Source organism: Myotis brandtii, unplaced genomic scaffold (genome assembly GCF_000412655.1).
Source record: "Myotis brandtii unplaced genomic scaffold, ASM41265v1 scaffold658, whole genome shotgun sequence".
NCBI classification, from domain to species: domain Eukaryota; kingdom Metazoa; phylum Chordata; class Mammalia; order Chiroptera; family Vespertilionidae; genus Myotis; species Myotis brandtii.
In genome coordinates this window covers 1,814,059-1,831,731 of record NW_005370558.1, presented here as the reverse complement: position 1 = coordinate 1,831,731, position 17,673 = coordinate 1,814,059, and the positions used below count along the sequence as shown (strand labels likewise).

The window sequence follows — 17,673 nt, the reverse complement described above, 5'->3', positions numbered from 1 at the left end:
TATGAACCCCAAGTAGGATAAATACAAAGAAATCTGCCTAGCTAGCGTGGCTCAGTGGTTGAGCATCGACCTACAAACCAGGAGGTCACGGTTCCATTCCCGGTCAGGGCACATGCCCAGGTTGTGGGCACGATCCCCCTGTGTGGGGTGTGCAGGAGGTAGCCAATCAATGATTCTCTGTCATCACTGATGTTTCTATCTCTCTCTCCCTCTCCCTTCCTCTCTGAAATCAATAAAAATGTATTTTTTTAAAAAAATAAGGTTTGGCCTGACATAAGAGCATTAAAAACAAAAAGAAAGATTTGACTTTATTCACATAAATATACCCCACGGTGCTGGAGTGACTGAGGTCTGATGTAGACTGAATAAACATAAACTGTTAATAGCCTACTACATCAACAAACACATACATTGGGCACCTACCATATACAAGACAGTGAGAGATTTAAGAAAAATAGCAACCATTTATTGAGCTCTTTCTCAAGCTTGCAACTCAAAGCTGCAAGCACTTGACATTTTTTTATGTCATGTGATCTTCACAATAACCTGCCAGGTAGGTACTCCTATCCCCATTCCACACGGGAGGAGTGAGACCTAAGGGTGGGGAGAACTCAGATTGGAATCAGTGTGACTCTAGAACCCAAGCACCCACTTCAGACACTGTCCCACCTTCCCCATCGCCAAGGCTGCCATGAACACAGGGCCTTCAAACTTAGGGTGCACGTTCATTTGTGGAACCTGATCTTCCCAGCAGCCCTGTGAAGTGGGCAAGACAGAGATGACAGAATTTCCTCAATGAGAAAGCTGAGCATGTACCTCGTGGGCACAGCTGAACGCCCCACCCGGCAGGGGAGACCGTTAGAAACGGAGGAAAGGCAGGGAAGGACACGCAAGGACCCTTTAAGCCCTAACATGGGAAAACTGCTGTTTTGTCATTTTCCACACATTTTTATTGTTATTATACTTACCAGGATTTTATGCTTGGATGATAAGTACGGGCTTCTACTGATCACATTCACAGCCCACACTTCCTCTGTGGCAGGTGACAAAGAGAGTAATAATCACCTTCATGAATAATTCTCATTGAGCAAAGCTGCCCTAAAAGCTGGCTAAAGAGAAATGCCTAACACAGCCATTTCCAAGGGCTGCTCTACACACGATTTCTCTCCTCTGGCCCAGAGAAAGCAAGAGTTAGACTCATCTCTTGCACGGCAAGTCACCCATGTTATTACATTTCATGTTCACCAGATCCATCTATAAAGGAGGGAAATGACACTCGGGGAGGTTGTGACCTAGCCAAGGTCACGCCGCTAGGAAGCAGCCGATCTGGAATGAGAATCCAGGTCTCCTGCTAGCGAGGCCAGTGTTCTGTCCAAAGGTGCATCGGGTCTGGGACACCTCATCCATATGGGGCTCTAGAGCAGCGGTTGCCAACCGGTGGTCCGCGGACCACTGGTGGTCCGTGAGGTCCGAAAGGTTGGTGGCCACTGCTCTAGAACCTTTCTACATGTACATAAAGGCAAAGAAGTCAGACAGACAAAGGGCCATAATGGAGAAAAAAAAAAAGGACATTTCCAGAACTTTGGCTTTGGAGGGGCCATTAAGAGTTATGGAATCTACCCTTTACATAGATGGGTAAACTGAGGACCAGCCAAAAGTTACACAGCTAGAAGTGGCAGTTCAGGACCAGAACCCAGGTCTGTACCAACCGCATCATTTCATCTCACAAAAAACTACTTGCAAAAGCTACTATGGAGATGACAAAGCAATTACCCCTTAGCAGGACCAGGCCATTCACAAAAGATCAAGTGTGGTATTTTTCCTTGAGGAACTTATAGTCTAGCTAGGAAAATATGCATGTGCACAGGAAAATAGAATCAATAAAATAAAACATCAGTAAAGGCAGCAGCTACATCAAGAATTTAAAAGGAGGCAAACAGTAGCAGGCATGGCTGTGTTGGAAAGCTTCCTAAAAGTGGGGTAAGAAAGGCGGGGCTTTGAAGCATGCATAGGAGCCAACAGCTACTATGGCATAGGTATGTCAGTCCAGCAAAACGTTTCAACTTATGAAACTTTTTACTTCGTGGGAGGTGAGGCCAAACTGCAAATGAAGGCTCAGCTCTTCATGGGACCCACGAGTGACAGTGGATGCTTCCTCCAGGACAGGGCCAGGGCCAGGAAACCGGGCGTTGCTCTCCACCTGCAGCATAAAACCACAGCCACAAGCACACAGGCCTTTGAGCGAAATAAGTCCTCAAAACGGGACTTCTCCAAATAGCCCCACTAGCAGTTACGTGCTGTTTCTTTGTTTCCTCTGTCTCCTGGTAGCCTGTGTACTGGCAGACAACAAGCAGAGGTACCACTGTTTTTCCTTAAATACAGGAGAAAACTTAAAGAAGGAGAACATTCAAAGAATCGACTTCTTTTTTTCAGATTGGGAAGAGGCAGCCTTGTCATCCTAGAGGCCCGAGGCAGGGCCACACAGAGCAGCATCCTCCCAGGGCCTCTGTTTCCCCATCTGACGTGAGAGGGTGGAGATGGGGGCATCATCAGAGACCAAATGTTGATGGTCGTCTTCACATTTGCTGGGCTGTTCAGACAGTGAACGGGATGGCAGAGCGACCCTTCCCTCCAGGCCCACAGTTCCAAGCATCCCGGAGAGTAGCTTGCAGGTGGGAGCAGCTGAAAAGGCCTGGAGTCACCAGGGGATGTCAACAGTCACTTCTGTGCAGGGTCCTGGAGTGAGCACGACACCCCATTGCTGATGTGACACACCCTTCAGAGTGTCCCCAGATGCTTCTCTCCTCGCCTAGGGCTCACCATGGGCCACCTTGGGCTCCTGAGGCCTCCCTGACTTCTCGCCTTCAGTCCTGGAGGAGGATGAGTACCTTTGTGCCTAGGTCACCTGGCCAGGAACGGGCAGCACCCCGTGCCCAGGATGTGGGCTTCTATGAGTTGGCAGGGGCACGGAACCCTTGGAGAGTCTGTGTGTCGTGTCCCCACTGCCTGGGGGAGCTGGGAGGTCACCAGGAGCCGGATGTAGTACCCGCCAAACACTGCCAGAAGCTGCTGGGCCATTTCCTGGAAGAGGCAGGGAAGCAGAGTGAGGGCCACGAAGACACAGCTCGTGCACGTGGGGAAGCCAAGCGGTCCTCACACCCCTGGGCCGGCAGGGATGCTCCCTGGGAAGAACCTGGCCAGGCCCTCGTCTGGGGCTCTTGGAAAATGCATGGTCTGGTCTGGAACCCCAGCTCTGCAACTGCAGCCTCAGTTTCCTTATCTCTGAAGTGGGTAACCTAACTGCTGACAGGCGATTAGAATATACACACAAAAACAACGGAGCCTCAAAGTGCTAGAGAATTTAGCCCTGATTTATCCCAGCCAATCACATACACTCACACTGCTTCCAGTTTCCAATGTCTATGAGCCTGTAAAATGCATGAGGTCAAGGAAACACACTGAAGAAAATCACGAGTGAATGGGGGTGGACAGGAACAGAATACCCTCTGGCTTCGGCCCTTGGCTTTGCCACATTCTCCCTTGCTCTGTGACCTTGCGCACATCAGCTGACTTCTTAGAAGTCATCCATCGGGGAAGAAAAATTAATCCATACCTCAGAAAGCATGCTAAAGAATTTTATGCATGATAAAACAAAAAGCTGTCGAAATGTAAGAGGTCATTATAACTATTTCTCCGTCTTTCACAGGCACGGATTTCCTACTGAAATACGACGCCTGGCTCATGCTAAGACGTGGGCATCGATTATATTTTTTCTCGCTAAGTTATAAGGGCAGCTACTTCACAAACATGTGCATACACACTGAGATTTGATATTCTCAGCAGGAAATTGTACTACTATTGATTTGAATGAATTTGAAAATATAATTTAAAGACCCATCACATTTAATAGACTATTTCACATAAACCGAGACATGCATGCCACAATAGAGTACGTGATATTATCCATCTTTCGTGTGCTTTTAAAAAAAAGTCCATGGGGCCCGACTGGTGTGGCTCAGTGGTTGAGTGTCAACCTATGAACCAGGAGGTCACAGTTCGATTCCCGGTAAGGGCACATGCCTGGGTTGCAGGCTTGATCCCAAGTATGGGGCGTGCAGGAGGCAGCCAATGATTCTCTCTCATCATTCATGTTTCTATCTCTCTCTCCCTCTCCCTTCCTCTCAAATCAATAAAAATATATTTTTTAAAATAACTATTTTTAAAAAGACCATGAGGTTCAAGTAAAGAGATTAATATATTTATCTTTTTCTTTCCTAATGGTCCTATTTGCAAGCCCCCCACTTCCCTGCACACACCATGCCTGAGCTCACTCCTCACTGCATGTCTCCCAGACAGTGGGTGTATCCTCATAGTGAGAAGAGGACAGCATGAGCCACAAACACAGTATCAGATTTCTGGTCTACCAGCACTGGTCAAACCCAGCAGACAGCTTAGCAAGACCAACAGAACTCTTGGGCTGGAGCAACTGGAATTCAACAGAGATGAATATAAGATTTAATTTTTTTTTAAATGTTTTTGTTAATCCTCACCAGAGGATATTTTTCCATTGATTTTTAGAGAGAGTGGAAGGGAGGGGGAGAGGCAGAGAGAGAGAAACATTGATGTGAGAGAGATACATCGGTTGGTTACTTCCCACACGCACCCAACCAGGACTGGGGATGGAGCCTACAACCAAGGTGGGTGCCCTTGACTGGAATCAAACTCAGGACCCTTCAGTCCGAGGGCTGATGCTCTATCCAGTGAGCAACACCGGCTAAGATTTAAATATCTAACTGCAAAACATGTAGATAGATTGGTAAAAAGATTTAAAAATGATCCAAATATTCATCAACACGTTCAGGATTAGGATAGTTGTCGGCAAACTGCGGCTTGCGAGCCACATGCGGCTCTTTGGCCCCTTGAGTGTGGCTCTTACACAAAATACCACGTGCAGGCACGCACGTACAGTGCGATTGAAACTTCGTGGCCCATGCACAGAAGTCGGTATTTTGTGGAAGAGCCACACTCAAGGGGCCAAAGAGCCGCAGTTTGCCGACCACTGTTATAGGCAATCTATGATCCATCAACACACAACTACACATCCAGTGAAACTGCCAAAAAGAATGTCCAAGATATTAAAAATGGGGGAGAAACCCAGTGAGTAACAAATAACTCCTATAAACTATTTTCTGAAGTGCTGGGGGTGAGGAAAAAAATATTCAAAACTAGTAGGCTAGACCTGTATGGTCTCTACCAACTGAGGAAAGCCATATTCCTCGGAATGTACAACTTGAGGTCCCCACTCGGAGTCTATGCAAATATCCCAGGGGAGAAGGTGGCCCATCTGCCCCGGGGGGCCCATTACCTCCGGCTCAGCCTCCGGAACGAGCTGGTGAAGCTCAGACTGCATGAGTGGCCACTCTGTGGGACGGGAACTGCTGGGCAGGAGGGGAGCTTCCTCCAGCAGGTTCTCAGGCCCCTCCGCCATCGTCGTGGGGCTCACCCCAGTCTCCATGACAACGCAGAGCTGGCTCAACCTGCGTCTCAGCAAGGACTGCAAAGGAAACAGAGGGAGCCCGGGTGGTGTCCCAAGTTGGGTGGCACGTGGGAGGTCAAGGCACTGCCTGAGCTGCAGATCACAGAGAATGGATGGGCCTTCTACAGACTCAGACGCCGGGAGAAGGTGGAACTGAGCCACATTGGAGAGACCAGGTCATTCCCCACAAAAGCACGGTCCTTCAGAGCTTCTAAAGCACTTTTCCTTATACTCACATTTGCTCCTCAAAGCAGCCTGGGAAAACTTTCCCTGTACGTTGCAGATGAGCAAACTGAAACTCAAAGGCCTTGCCCAAAGCCATACAGGAACCAATGGGCCAGGATCAGGGCTAACCCACAATCCTATCTTCAAGACCGACCATAGGGCCCAGGGAAAGGCTGACTCCAGGGCTCAGAGACAGGAGGGCCAGGTCCCAAACTGGGAGTCACCAAGTGGCTCCATGACCACCCGAGAGCGACAGGATTTCTCAGAGCCTCGGTTTCCTCATCTGTGGAATCAGAGCAAGAGTTCCCTGATCTTGTTTATAAACGGTGGGCAGGCATTTTGAACAAGTGAAAGCCGCCCAAATGCATGGTACTTTCCTCTACCAGGATCCTCATTATTATTATTAACATTCATTATTATTATATTATAAATAAACATATGCTCACTATAGGAAATGTGGAAAATGCCAATAGTTAAAAAAGGAGATTACTTACCATGTGCTTAGTTACAAAGACTTCATTCCCTCAGTAAAACCACCACTGATTTGACACAGGTGTCCTTCCTTCTAAGTAACTTCTCCGTAGACATTTCCCAACATGGAGGTAAGGCAAACTCTACAATCTGGTCTCCTGGTTTATTTTGTCTGTTTGTTTTTCATTTAAGGTATCTTACCTCTTGGCTAGTCTTCATTTCTCGAACATGTTCAGACAAAAACTGCACACAGTTCTCCAGGTCAAAGTAGACAAACCAGAGCTGGGGAAAGAAGAAGCTGTGAGCCCTGGGGCTCAAAGTCAGCCTGACCTTGAACCCTCCATCCCTGAGATGGTCTTCTGTCTCCTGCCGCCTTGCTGGAGGCCCACTGGATGTATCCTGGCCTCTGGCGGGAACATGCCACTCTGCTCTCTCCCAGAGTCCCCACGCAGGAGCAAGTCTCCTTCGTATAGAAAACTGGCTCCGTGTGTACACCTGCCCAAAAGGCTGCAGCCCCACCTCTCACAGTCACTAAGCATCTGATAGACTCCAAGCCACCCTGGACATCACGTATCCATCCAGGGCTACTGCCTTCATCTTCAGGGGCCCTTCGGTCTGGAATCCAACATGCAAATGAATGAAACCCTTCAGAGCTGTCACTCCCACTACCCACGGTCAGGTCAGAGGTAATCAACGTGGTTGTTCTGGGGGGAGGGGAGCAGGGGACGAAGTCCTCTCACCTCACCATTACCCCCCCTTCCGCCACAGCCTCAACAGTCCCCAGGAAGCCAGATTAAACTCAGCCAGGCCGAAATCCTCCATGTTCACACATCACATCATCTTGCCAGCTCCACACCTGCCGTACTTCACCCACGTTCTGCAAGAAGCTGGTAGCCCATGTCTCACACCTCCAACCACTGACCCCTTCCTCTGACCCCTGACCTCCCTCCTCCCAGTGACCGACCTATGAGACCCACGGTCACACCCCTCTTGCCAACTAATCTCTCCCACTGCCTCATCCTCAAGGAACATTTTTTTAAGTTAATTTCTTTTCTTTTTCCTTATGAAATTTTACAAACATATGCAAAAGTTGAGCAAATGATGTCATTAACTTCCAGCTACTCAGCATCTTGGTTCAACAATTATCACTTCATGGCTACTCTTGTTTCATCTCCACCCCAACCCATCACTCACCCCAGACACCTCCATCCCCCACCCCACCCTGCCCCACCCCAATGATTTAAAAAAAACACCAAGATATGTATCACCTCATCCCAAGATACTACTTTGAAAATGAAAGAACCCAATTATTTTTAAAGATGTGTCTGTTCATGGGTCATTCATCCATCTATGCCTCCAACTAACACTTGCCAAGTCACCCCATGTGCCAATCCATAAAGAGGACTCAGAGACAAATGAGGCTGAAAGGACCCCTGGTTCAAGGAAATGTCAGTCTCCATGTCATATCTGAACTGCCAGACACCTTACAATGCCATCGAGTTCACCCCCAGGTGTCAGTCAAGATCCCCTTACACTCTACAGATCCCATAAATGGTCTAGTCCAGCCGTGGGCAAACTACGGCCCGCGGGCCGGATCCGTCCTGTTTGAAATGAATAAAACTAAAAAAAAAAAGACCGTACCCTTTTATGTAATGATGTTTACTTTGAATTTATATTAGTTCACACAAACACTCCATCCATGCTTTTGTTCGGCCCTCCGGTCCAGTTTAAGAACCCATTGTGGCCCTCGAGTCAAAAAGTTTGCCCACCTCTGCTCTACACCATCTCAGGCTCCCTAAACACAAGGATTTGTGTGTGTCTAGAGCAGTGCCTGGCACACACTAGGCTCTCAGTAAATATTTGCAGGATGAACAGGTGATGCGCACAAGGAGATTCTTCCCAGGTCCCCGCCACCCGCCCACCTTGTGCTCCCACCGGGCAAGGGGCAGATGCAGTGCTAAATAGATTTAGCAATCCCACCTGGGGAGCCCAGCCAGGACCCACTGGGTGACCTCATACTAGTCACTTACGCTCTCCCCACTGTCCTTGGGCAAAGAAAACAACCGGGCCAGGAGGACAATGCCTTCAGGATCTGACCTGCCTCTCCCGGGGCCTTGCATGTGCTTGGCACAGAGGAGGCCCCACGGTTTGCTGAATAAATGCTGAATGAGTGAGGCTTGGACTGTCCCTGAGCTTCCCTTCCAGCCTGCCCCGTGGAGGTTCCAGGCTGCTGGGTACCACCCAGAGAAGAGTCTCCAGGAAGGAACACTGGCGCAGGGAGGAAGGGAAGGGCTGCCTACACTGTCTTATTAGCAGACCGGGCAGACACTGTGCAGACTGGGAGAACCTGGGGCCACCTCTCCCCATCAGCCCAAAAGTGGGCCGTCAAGGAGAGGTCTCTCGGAGACACGCACCTGAATCACGCTCTGGCAGCCCTCCACCGTGTCCGTCACGCCCAGCAGCACCCGGTGTTGCAGCAGGGCTCCGTTGGCAGCCGCCAGCCTGAGGTCTGTGTTGGTGTTGGCCTGTAAGACAAACACCAGCCCTGTGGCCAGACCTCCACGCTGCCAGGGAGCCCTCGGGCACCAGAAATGACCACACCTCACCCCACCCCTAGACACCATGGACAGTCCTCTTCTTCGAGACACATCCACGTCCTCTCTATCAAATGGGATTGTGGAGCTGCTGAGACAATCCAATAGTGTCAGGCAGAGTTGAAGGCCAGCTCTGCTACTTCCGGGCTGTGGGGCCCTGGACAGGTTATGTCCCTTCCCTGAGTCTTGCTTTCTTCAGGCATGGAGAACAAAGAAAAAGACCGTCTCTGTCTCCTAGGAATGTGCTGAGATTGAATTGAGTTTGTGTGTGTGAAGCACTTAAGCCAGTGCCTGGGACACAGTCAGGTGCCACAGGTATTTGCAGGAGGAGGGGAGATGGAGGGGGAGAGAGAATGAAGGAGGGATGGAGGGGGAATGGTGGGGGATGGAGGAGAGTTGGAAGGGGCTGACGGGGGAAAGAATGGGGGTGGGGGACTAGTCAGTAAAGCACCTACTCCGTCTATAAGGCACCTACTTTCCGAAGCATCTAGCACAGTGCCTGGCCCTCAGTGGAGCGTGGGTGCCCTCTGCAACTCTGTCTCCTTTTCCCACCCAAACCAATGACAGAATAGATTTAGTTGACAAAGTAGAAGCTAAGCAGGCTAGGGAGACGGGAGAAGGGTGTCAGGGTCCACAGTGCTGGTTTGGGGAAGAGACCCCCCCATTCAGGGCTTCAGATGCCATTAGAAAGCAGCTCAAGGACAATGGTTCCCAAAGGAGCGGGACCCCCTTAGGAAGCTTTCGGAAATGCGAGAAGACTCTTTCTGCTGCCACAGGAATGGATGGCAAAGCTGGCCCTTAGGCACAAGGGCCAGGGATGCTAACTGCGTGCCTCCCACTGAGGCCATGCCCCATGAGAGACAATCCCACACAGAAGAATCGTCTCCTGGCCAACCTGGACTAAAAATGTCCTCTGGGTGAAAGTTCTACTCATCGTTCTCTGGCTGGCCAACCTAACTCCACTTTACATTTAAACCCAAAGTGGGTTTGTTTTCAAACAGGTTTAAAATACAGCGAATTTTCCAGGAATGCCACTACTATGAAAATCAAGGAGTGATTGTGTTTTGCCTAGAATGTTTGCAAGGCTGGTGTTAACTGAAACCCTTTCAGAAACCTGCATCACCTGACTCCACCTCTCACTACCTGCATCATTTTGGACAAATTACTCACTATGTCTCTGCCTCCATCTCCTCATCTCCAAATTGGAGACACTAACTCCCTGTCATAGCAAGGATTATAATAAGGATGAAATGAGTTCATCCACACAGAACCCTGGGAAGAATAAACACTCGATTCATGCAGGTAATGATATCATTACAATGATAATACTGAATTGAGAACACAGTGTTTTCCACTGCACCACGCTGGCTGCAACAAATATTTTTAGGACCTTCCCACATGCCCTCGCAACATGCATTATTCTGTATGGGATACATGGCAGGGGCTTACCTGCCTTCCCCACAGACCTTCCGATTTTGAGAAAGGATCTTCATGCCCCAAACAAGGGGAAGCAGGCGGTATATACAAAGTGCGGAGGCTCTCAAGGGTATGTCTCTGCCTCCATCTCCTCATCTCCAAATTGGAGACACTAACTCCCTGTCATAGCAAGGATTATAATAAGGATGAAATGAGTTCATCCACACAGAACCCTGGGAAGAATAAACACTCGATGCATGTCAGGTAATGATATCATTACGATGATGATACTGAATTGAGAACACAGTGTTTTCCACTGTGCCACGCTGGCCGCCACAAATATTTTTAGGACCTTCCCACATGCCCTCGCAACGTGCATTATTCTGTATGGGATACACGGCAGGGGCTTACCTGCCTTCCCCACACACCTTCCGATTTTGAGAAAGGATATTCATGCCCCAAACAAGGGGAAGCAGGCAGTATATACAAAGTGCGGAGGCTCTCAAGGACGCTACGTAATGCAGGTCGGCCACTAACAGTAAGATGACAATGGTCAGGAAGAGGGATATGCATGGTCATGAGTGACAAGGAGATTGACAACAGAGCACAGAGCCAGCACCAACCCAGCTCCCTCAACCCTCGGCCTCAGGCACCTCGTCCTCGGTAATCCCCTCCTCACTCAGAGCCCTCCTGAGCATGGGGGGAGGAGGTGACAGGACTCAGTAACCTCTAAGTGCCACACAAATACGGCTTTCTGTGCCCTCTCTCACCTCCCAGACTCTCAAAAGAGAGCTTGTTTCCAGAGAAACAACCCACAGGGATCCGACAGGAAAGACAGAGAGGATTTAATCACATGTGTGACTTAATTTCTTTGAGTCACTGGGCACAGGGGCCAGTGTGAATTTCAAGGTTACAGCAATTTACTGAAGCGGATGAAAGGAAAAACTCTGACTGGGGATCCTCCTGCCCGCACAGCCCTCCAGAGGGGACGTGGCTGGGGTCCCCAGACATCTCACCTTCCTCTGGTGTCTCTCAAAGATGAGCATGAGAGTCAGCGTCAGGCTCAGCGCGGCCAGGGTCACCTTTGTGAATGAGATGGGGAATCAGAGGTCTCGGGTTTTAAACCCCCGCTCCGCCACTCACAGTGGGACCGGGCCAAGTTACCTAACTCTGACCACCCACTTACTGCCTAGTACAGCCGTGGGCAAACTAACGCCGGGAGGGAGCAATCTCTTTGTGAATGAGATGGGGAATCAGAGGTCTCGGGTTTTGAACCCCCGCTCCGCCACTCACAGTGGGATCGGGCCAAGTTACCTAACTCTGACCACCCACTCACTGCCTAGTAAGTAGCTGCTGAGTTAAATGAGACGTGATTGACAACAGAGCACAGAGCCAGCACCAACCCAGCTCCCTCAACCCTCGGCCTCAGGCACCTCGTCCTCGGTAATCCCCTCCTCACTCAGAGCCCTCCTGAGCATGGGGGGAGGAGGTGACAGGACTCAGTAACCTCTAAGTGCCACACAAATACGGCTTTCTGTGCCCTCTCTCACCTCCCAGACTCTCAAAAGAGAGCTTGTTTCCAGAGAAACAACCCACAGGGATCCGACAGGAAAGACAGAGAGGATTTAATCACATGTGTGACTTAATTTCTTTGAGTCACTGGGCACAGGGGCCAGTGTGAATTTCAAGGTTACAGCAATTTACTGAAGCGGATGAAAGGAAAAACTCTGACTGGGGATCCTCCTGCCCGCACAGCCCTCCAGAGGGGACGTGGCTGGGGTCCCCAGACATCTCACCTTCCTCTGGTGTCTCTCAAAGATGAGCATGAGAGTCAGCGTCAGGCTCAGCGCGGCCAGGGTCACCAGCAGCACGCCCGCCCAGTGGTTCCCCAGGGCAAACATCTGGCTGGTGGAGTAGATGTTGGCCCACACCACCACATAGAAAACCTGCGGGAAGTGGGGCAAGAGCAAGGTCAGGAATGCCAATCCTCTAGAGAGGCAGCTCCACTCAAGGGGACACACTTCTGCCACCTCCTTGGATGCACAGAGCTCCCAGGGCCCGTGAGAGACTGATGGCGGCCTGTGAGAATGAGCCCTTGTTCCTTGATCATAAGTGAAGGTAGGAAAATGGGGTGAGACTAGTTACTCCAAATCCCTGCTTGCACTGATTTTAAATAAAGCAGAAAAGGGCAGGGGGCTTGGGAGGGAGAGAAATTTGAGGTAGAAACCCACCGTGATCCTTCAATAGCTATGTGGCCTGGACAAGTTATAACAACGCTCTGAGCCTCAGTTTCCTCATCTGTAAAATGGGGATAATACTAACTTCACAGGGTGGATATAGGGATTAAGAAGATAACATATGTTAACAGCATAACACTTGTTAGAAAGTTAATAAAAGCCAGTTGCCATCCCTTTTCCTTCCTGAGAAGCAGGACATAGGGGTTAAGAGTGGTATTTGACCATTTTCCATAGAGGAGCAACAAGTTGCAGTGATTAAGAGGAGTTGAACCAGAGTGCCTGGGTTCAAATACTGGCTATGTCATATATATGTACGCATGTGTGTGTTTGTATATATGTACCAGCACCAACCCAGCTCCCTCAACCCTCGGCCTCAGGCACCTCATCCTCGGTAATACCCTCCTCGCTCAGAGCCCTCCTGAGCATGGGGGGAGGAGGTGACGGGACTCAGTAACCTTTAAGTGCCACACAAATACTGGCCTTCTGTGCCCTCTCTCACCTCCCAGACTCTCAAAAGAGAGCTTGTTTCCAGAGAAACAACCCACAGGGATCCGACAGGAAAGACAGAGAGGATTTAATCACATGTGTGACTTAATTTCTTTGAGTCACTGGGCACAGGGGCCAGTGTGAATTTCAAGGTTACAGCAATTTACTGAAGCGGATGAAAGGAAAAACTCTGACTGGGGATCCTCCTGCCCGCACAGCCCTCCAGAGGGGACGTGGCTGGGGTCCCCGGACATCTCACCTTCCTCTGGTGTCTCTCGAAGATGAGCATGAGAGTCAGCGTCAGGCTCAGCGCAGCCAGGGTCACGAGCAGCACGCCCGCCCAGTGGTTCCCCAGGGCAAACATCTGGCTGGTGGAGTAGATGTTGGCCCACACCACCACATAGAAAACCTGCGGGAAGTGGGGCAAGAGCAAGGTCAGGAATGCCAATCCTCTAGAGAGGCAGCTCCACTCAAGGGGACACACTTCTGCCACCTCCTTGGATGCACAGAGCTCCCAGGGCCCGTGAGAGACTGATGGCGGCCTGTGAGAATGAGCCCTTGTTCCTTGATCATAAGTGAAGGTAGGAAAATGGGGTGAGACTAGTTACTCCAAATCCCTGCTTGCACTGATTTTAAATAAAGCAGAAAAGGGCAGGGGGCTTGGGAGGGAGAGGGAGGTCACGGTTCGATTCCTGGTCAGGGCACGTGTCCGGGTCGCAGACTCAATCCCCAGTGTGGGGCGTGCAGGAAGCAGCCGATCAATGATTCTCTCTCACCAGTGATGTTTCTACCCTCTCTGCCTCTCCCTTCCTCTCTCTGAAATCAATAAAAAAGTTTTTTTTTTTAAAAAGGAAAACAGAATTTAACCAGGGAAGGTGCTGTGTAGGAACACAGCAGGACAGTATGTAAACTGTCCATGGGTGAAGAAAACCCCATCTGAAGATAACTGTTTAAGAAAAATGTTCTCAACAAAGGCTGGAAGGGAACGGGGGAAGATAAACTAGCTGTTGTGCTGATGTGGGCTTAGTACTATCGATTTGGAAAGTTTCCCTTTAAGGGTAACAAAATGTTGTTTTTCACAATAATGCAATTCCGTTTAAAGACGTGAACTCTAAAATCTGCAGGGTAAAATTAGCAGAGTACCTTCCCCATCCATAACTGAGCCTCCCTGGGAAGCGCAGGGAAAGGCTCCCATGCTGGGGGAGAACACCGCAGCTGGGGTACTTAATGATGACAGCAACAGCTACAATTTATTGAACATTTACTCTGTGCCAGAGACAGTGCCGTGTTCCTCAGGCATTATTTCACTTAATCATCACAAAAACCCTATGTAACAGGTATTAATGTTGCCCTCACGATGATGACACTGTGGCTCAGAGAGGTTAAGTCACCTGTCCCAAGTCACACAGGCAGTAGGAGAGCTCGATCTGCATCCAGAGCTATGGATCTGTGATGCCTAGACCTCGAGTCACTATGCTTAAAGGTACTGCATTCTCAGCTAATGAGTCCTATAACGTTTCCTCTCCTAAAATGCCCTTCCCCCGTCTACCCAGCAAACTCCTACTTTTCCTCAAGATCCCAGATCAAGTAGCTGCTCCTCTGTGAAGCTTTTACAACCACTGCCCACACACCAGGCAGGTTTCTCATTTTCTCCTGTGCAGGCCGTCTTCCATGCCTTACACAGTCCTCTCATGCAGCATTAATATCAGACTGTCGGGTTCACCCGACATATGTCCACCTCCCCACTGGGCTCTGGGAGCAGTGTGAGCCCAGGCACTGGGGCCTATTCACCTCTCCCGTGTTTAGTGCCCAGCTACGGGCCTGGCAGAGTGGGTATCCAAAATGCACGTCTGTTAAGTGAAATAATGCAGAAGAGAGGACAGTTCTAACACATCTCCCTTCTCTCCCTTACCATATCAAGAATATGCTGCATGTTTAATGAAATATTTTGTAAATAACTAGATGAAAGGATCGATGGACAGACACGCCGAGCTCAAAAGGTTCGCCATCACTGGCCATGAAAGGATCGATGGATAGATGGATGGATGGATGGAAGGAAAAACAGTAAGGATGTAATCAAATCAGCCCTCACCTGAATGCCCCAGGTTTGCAGCTGCTGTTCTGCGGCTCCCAGATCAAAGGAGATGGGTGCACAGGTATTGTCGATCCGGAGAACCGTAAGGACCTGGCCATTGCGGAGATCTGAAAGCAGACAGGAGCTTCACCTGGCTGAGCAATCACTACTACTGTGGATGAACTTGTCACCTCCTCTGGCCACTAGAGCCTTCCCATGGCAAGGATGGACAGGTGGCTGTTCTCAACTCCCTACAGAAGAACTGGAGTTGACAGGAAAGCCCCGAGGAGGCAGGACTGGGGGCTGGAGGATGGAGGCCATTAGGACACAATGGGAGACCATGTAGGGAAGAACCTCCCCAAAATGAAAGCTGTCCACACAGAATGGGAGGTAGTGAGCTCCCCATCACAAGAGATGTTTCAACAGAGACAACAATAAACTACAGTGAGGAGATGATGGAGTAGACATTCATTCAAGCACTGCTCAACTCCTGCATTCCCAATGGGTGCAGAGGCTCAGATAACCAACTGTGGTAGGCAGAACAATGGGCCCCAGAGATCCCCACCCCACTCCCCAGAATCTGTGCATGTGTTATGTACACGGCAAAGGAGAATTAAGGTTGCAGATGGACTTAACGTTGCTAATCAGCTGACTGTAAATTGGGTGACTGGCCTGGATTATCTGGGTGGACCCAATATAACTACAAGGATCCCGAAAAGTGGAAGAGGGAGACAAAAGAGTCAGGAGGGATGTGACTGGAAGAAAGGCACAGAGAGACAGAGCACTGCTGGCTTTGAAGATGGGGGAAGGGGTCATGAGCCAAGGAATGTGGGCAGCCTTAGCAGCTGGGAAAGCCAAGGAACCAGCTTCTCCCCTGAGCCTCCTGAGGGAATGCAGCTCTGCTGACACGGTGAGGACGTCCACTGACTGAGGCCAAAGGCAGACTTCTAACCCGCAGAACCCGGAGAGGTAACCTATGTTCTGCAAGCCACTATGCCAGCGGTAATTCATTATAGCAACTGTAGAAGGCGCACATGGACTTACTGGCAGCCCCTCCCAGTGTGAAAATCTGAGCGCAACTTTTGGCTCCAAGTGTAACTTAAGTTGCCCCTCAGTATCTACGGGGGATTGGTTCCAGGACCCCTCACAGATACCAAAACCTGCCGATGTTCAAGTCTCTTACATGAAATGGTGTACAGTTGGCCTTCCCCATCCGCAAACTCCCAACCACGGATTGAAAACAGCACAGGTATTTATTGAGAAAAATCAGCATGTCCGTGGGGCCACACAGTTCAAACCCGTGTGTCCAAGGGTCAACTGTATTTGTTTTCACTCCCACACCAGAAAGGATTTAAGGTGGCACTCTAAAAATAAATTTTAAAAAGATAAAATTATAAAATTAGATTTAAAAATAAGCAAATGAGCGAGCCCTGGCCGGATGGCTCAATTGGTTGGACCATAATCCCATGCCCCAAAAAAGTTGCAGGTTCAGTTCCCAGTCAGGGCACATGCCCAGGTTCCGGGTTCAATCTCTGGTCAGGGCACATGTAGGAGGCAACTGATCAATGCTTCTCTCTCTCTCTCTCTTCCTCTCTCTCCCTTCTTCTCTCTCTAAAAATCAATAAAAACATATCCTAGGGTGAGGATTAAAAAATAATAATAATAACACCATGGTTGGTTTGGTTTGGTTCAGTGGTTAGAGCGTCAGCCCAAGAACCAAAGGGTCCCGGGTTCAATTCCTGGTCAAGGGCACGTACCTCGGTTGCAGGTTCATCTTGCCCTGGTTGGGGTGCATGCAGGAGGCAATCAATCAAAGTGTTTCTCTCACATCTATGTTTCTCTCTCTGTGTTTCTCTCTTTCTCTTTCTCTCTCTCTCTCTCTTTCTCTCTCTCTCCCTCCCTCTCTCTCCTGCCCTCCCTCCCATCCTCTTCCCACCCTCCTACTCTTTCTAAAGTCAATGAAAAAAATATCCTCGGGGATGAGGATTAAAAATAATAATAATAAGCAAATGAGAAAAACTAGGCAAAAAGAAAATAAGGATAGAACAATAAAGTAAAATAAGGATAAAATAGAATAATAAAGTAAAATAAGAATAGCTTCTGGGATGTGAGCCTTTACTATGTACCAGGCTTCAAGTCATGATTTCATTTACTCCTCCAAGGGCCCTTAAGAGGTGGACAAGGAAAAGAAAAGGAGCCTTTGAAAGACGAACAAAGGAACTTGACCAATGTTACCAGAGGAAGTGAAAGTAAGAAAGAGAAGGAGGAGGAGAAAAGGTAATACACAAAATGCAGGCACGCATGCTGGATGGGGCCCCGACTAGCTCCCCGTTCCACCACACAGCATGGAATGGGGAACCCACGGAGGCTTGGACTCCACACAGAGAATGGGAACTGCTCCCCTGGCAGGCGCTTTGCCACTGAACAAATGTTTGCCCAAGCAATGCAAACACTCCCCGAGGTTTCTCTGTCTGCCTTCCGAACAGGAGTTCCAGATTCTTGGCAATCATCTCCTTCATCTGTTCCTTAAAGTGAAAATAGCAATTCCTCCACTTAGAAAGGCTTGTTTGCACACCTAGATTAGGGGGAAAGATCTGAAAAGCTACCAAAGAAGTGTGTGAGCGAGTGTATATG

At 49.4% G+C, this 17,673-nt stretch overlaps 1 protein-coding gene across 1 annotated transcript in view; it reads right to left on the bottom strand.

Annotated features, from left to right (window-relative positions):
* Window positions 1–444: 444 nt before the first annotated feature.
* LOC102256959 (chromosome unknown open reading frame, human C9orf91) overlaps window positions 445–17,673 on the bottom strand; it is a 24,127-nt gene continuing 6,898 nt past the window's right edge. Inside the window, exons 3-10 of the mRNA XM_005880944.2 lie at window positions 14,982–15,167; window positions 14,757–14,815; window positions 13,225–13,374; window positions 12,039–12,275; window positions 8,647–8,757; window positions 6,434–6,514; window positions 5,366–5,554; window positions 445–3,081 (exon numbers count right to left, since the gene is read on the bottom strand). Of these exons, the coding sequence (XP_005881006.1) occupies window positions 2,902–3,081; window positions 5,366–5,554; window positions 6,434–6,514; window positions 8,647–8,757; window positions 12,039–12,275; window positions 13,225–13,374; window positions 14,757–14,815; window positions 14,982–15,167 (1,193 nt within the window). The 3' untranslated portion in view covers window positions 445–2,901. The remainder of the gene's footprint in view (window positions 3,082–5,365; window positions 5,555–6,433; window positions 6,515–8,646; window positions 8,758–12,038; window positions 12,276–13,224; window positions 13,375–14,756; window positions 14,816–14,981; window positions 15,168–17,673) is intronic.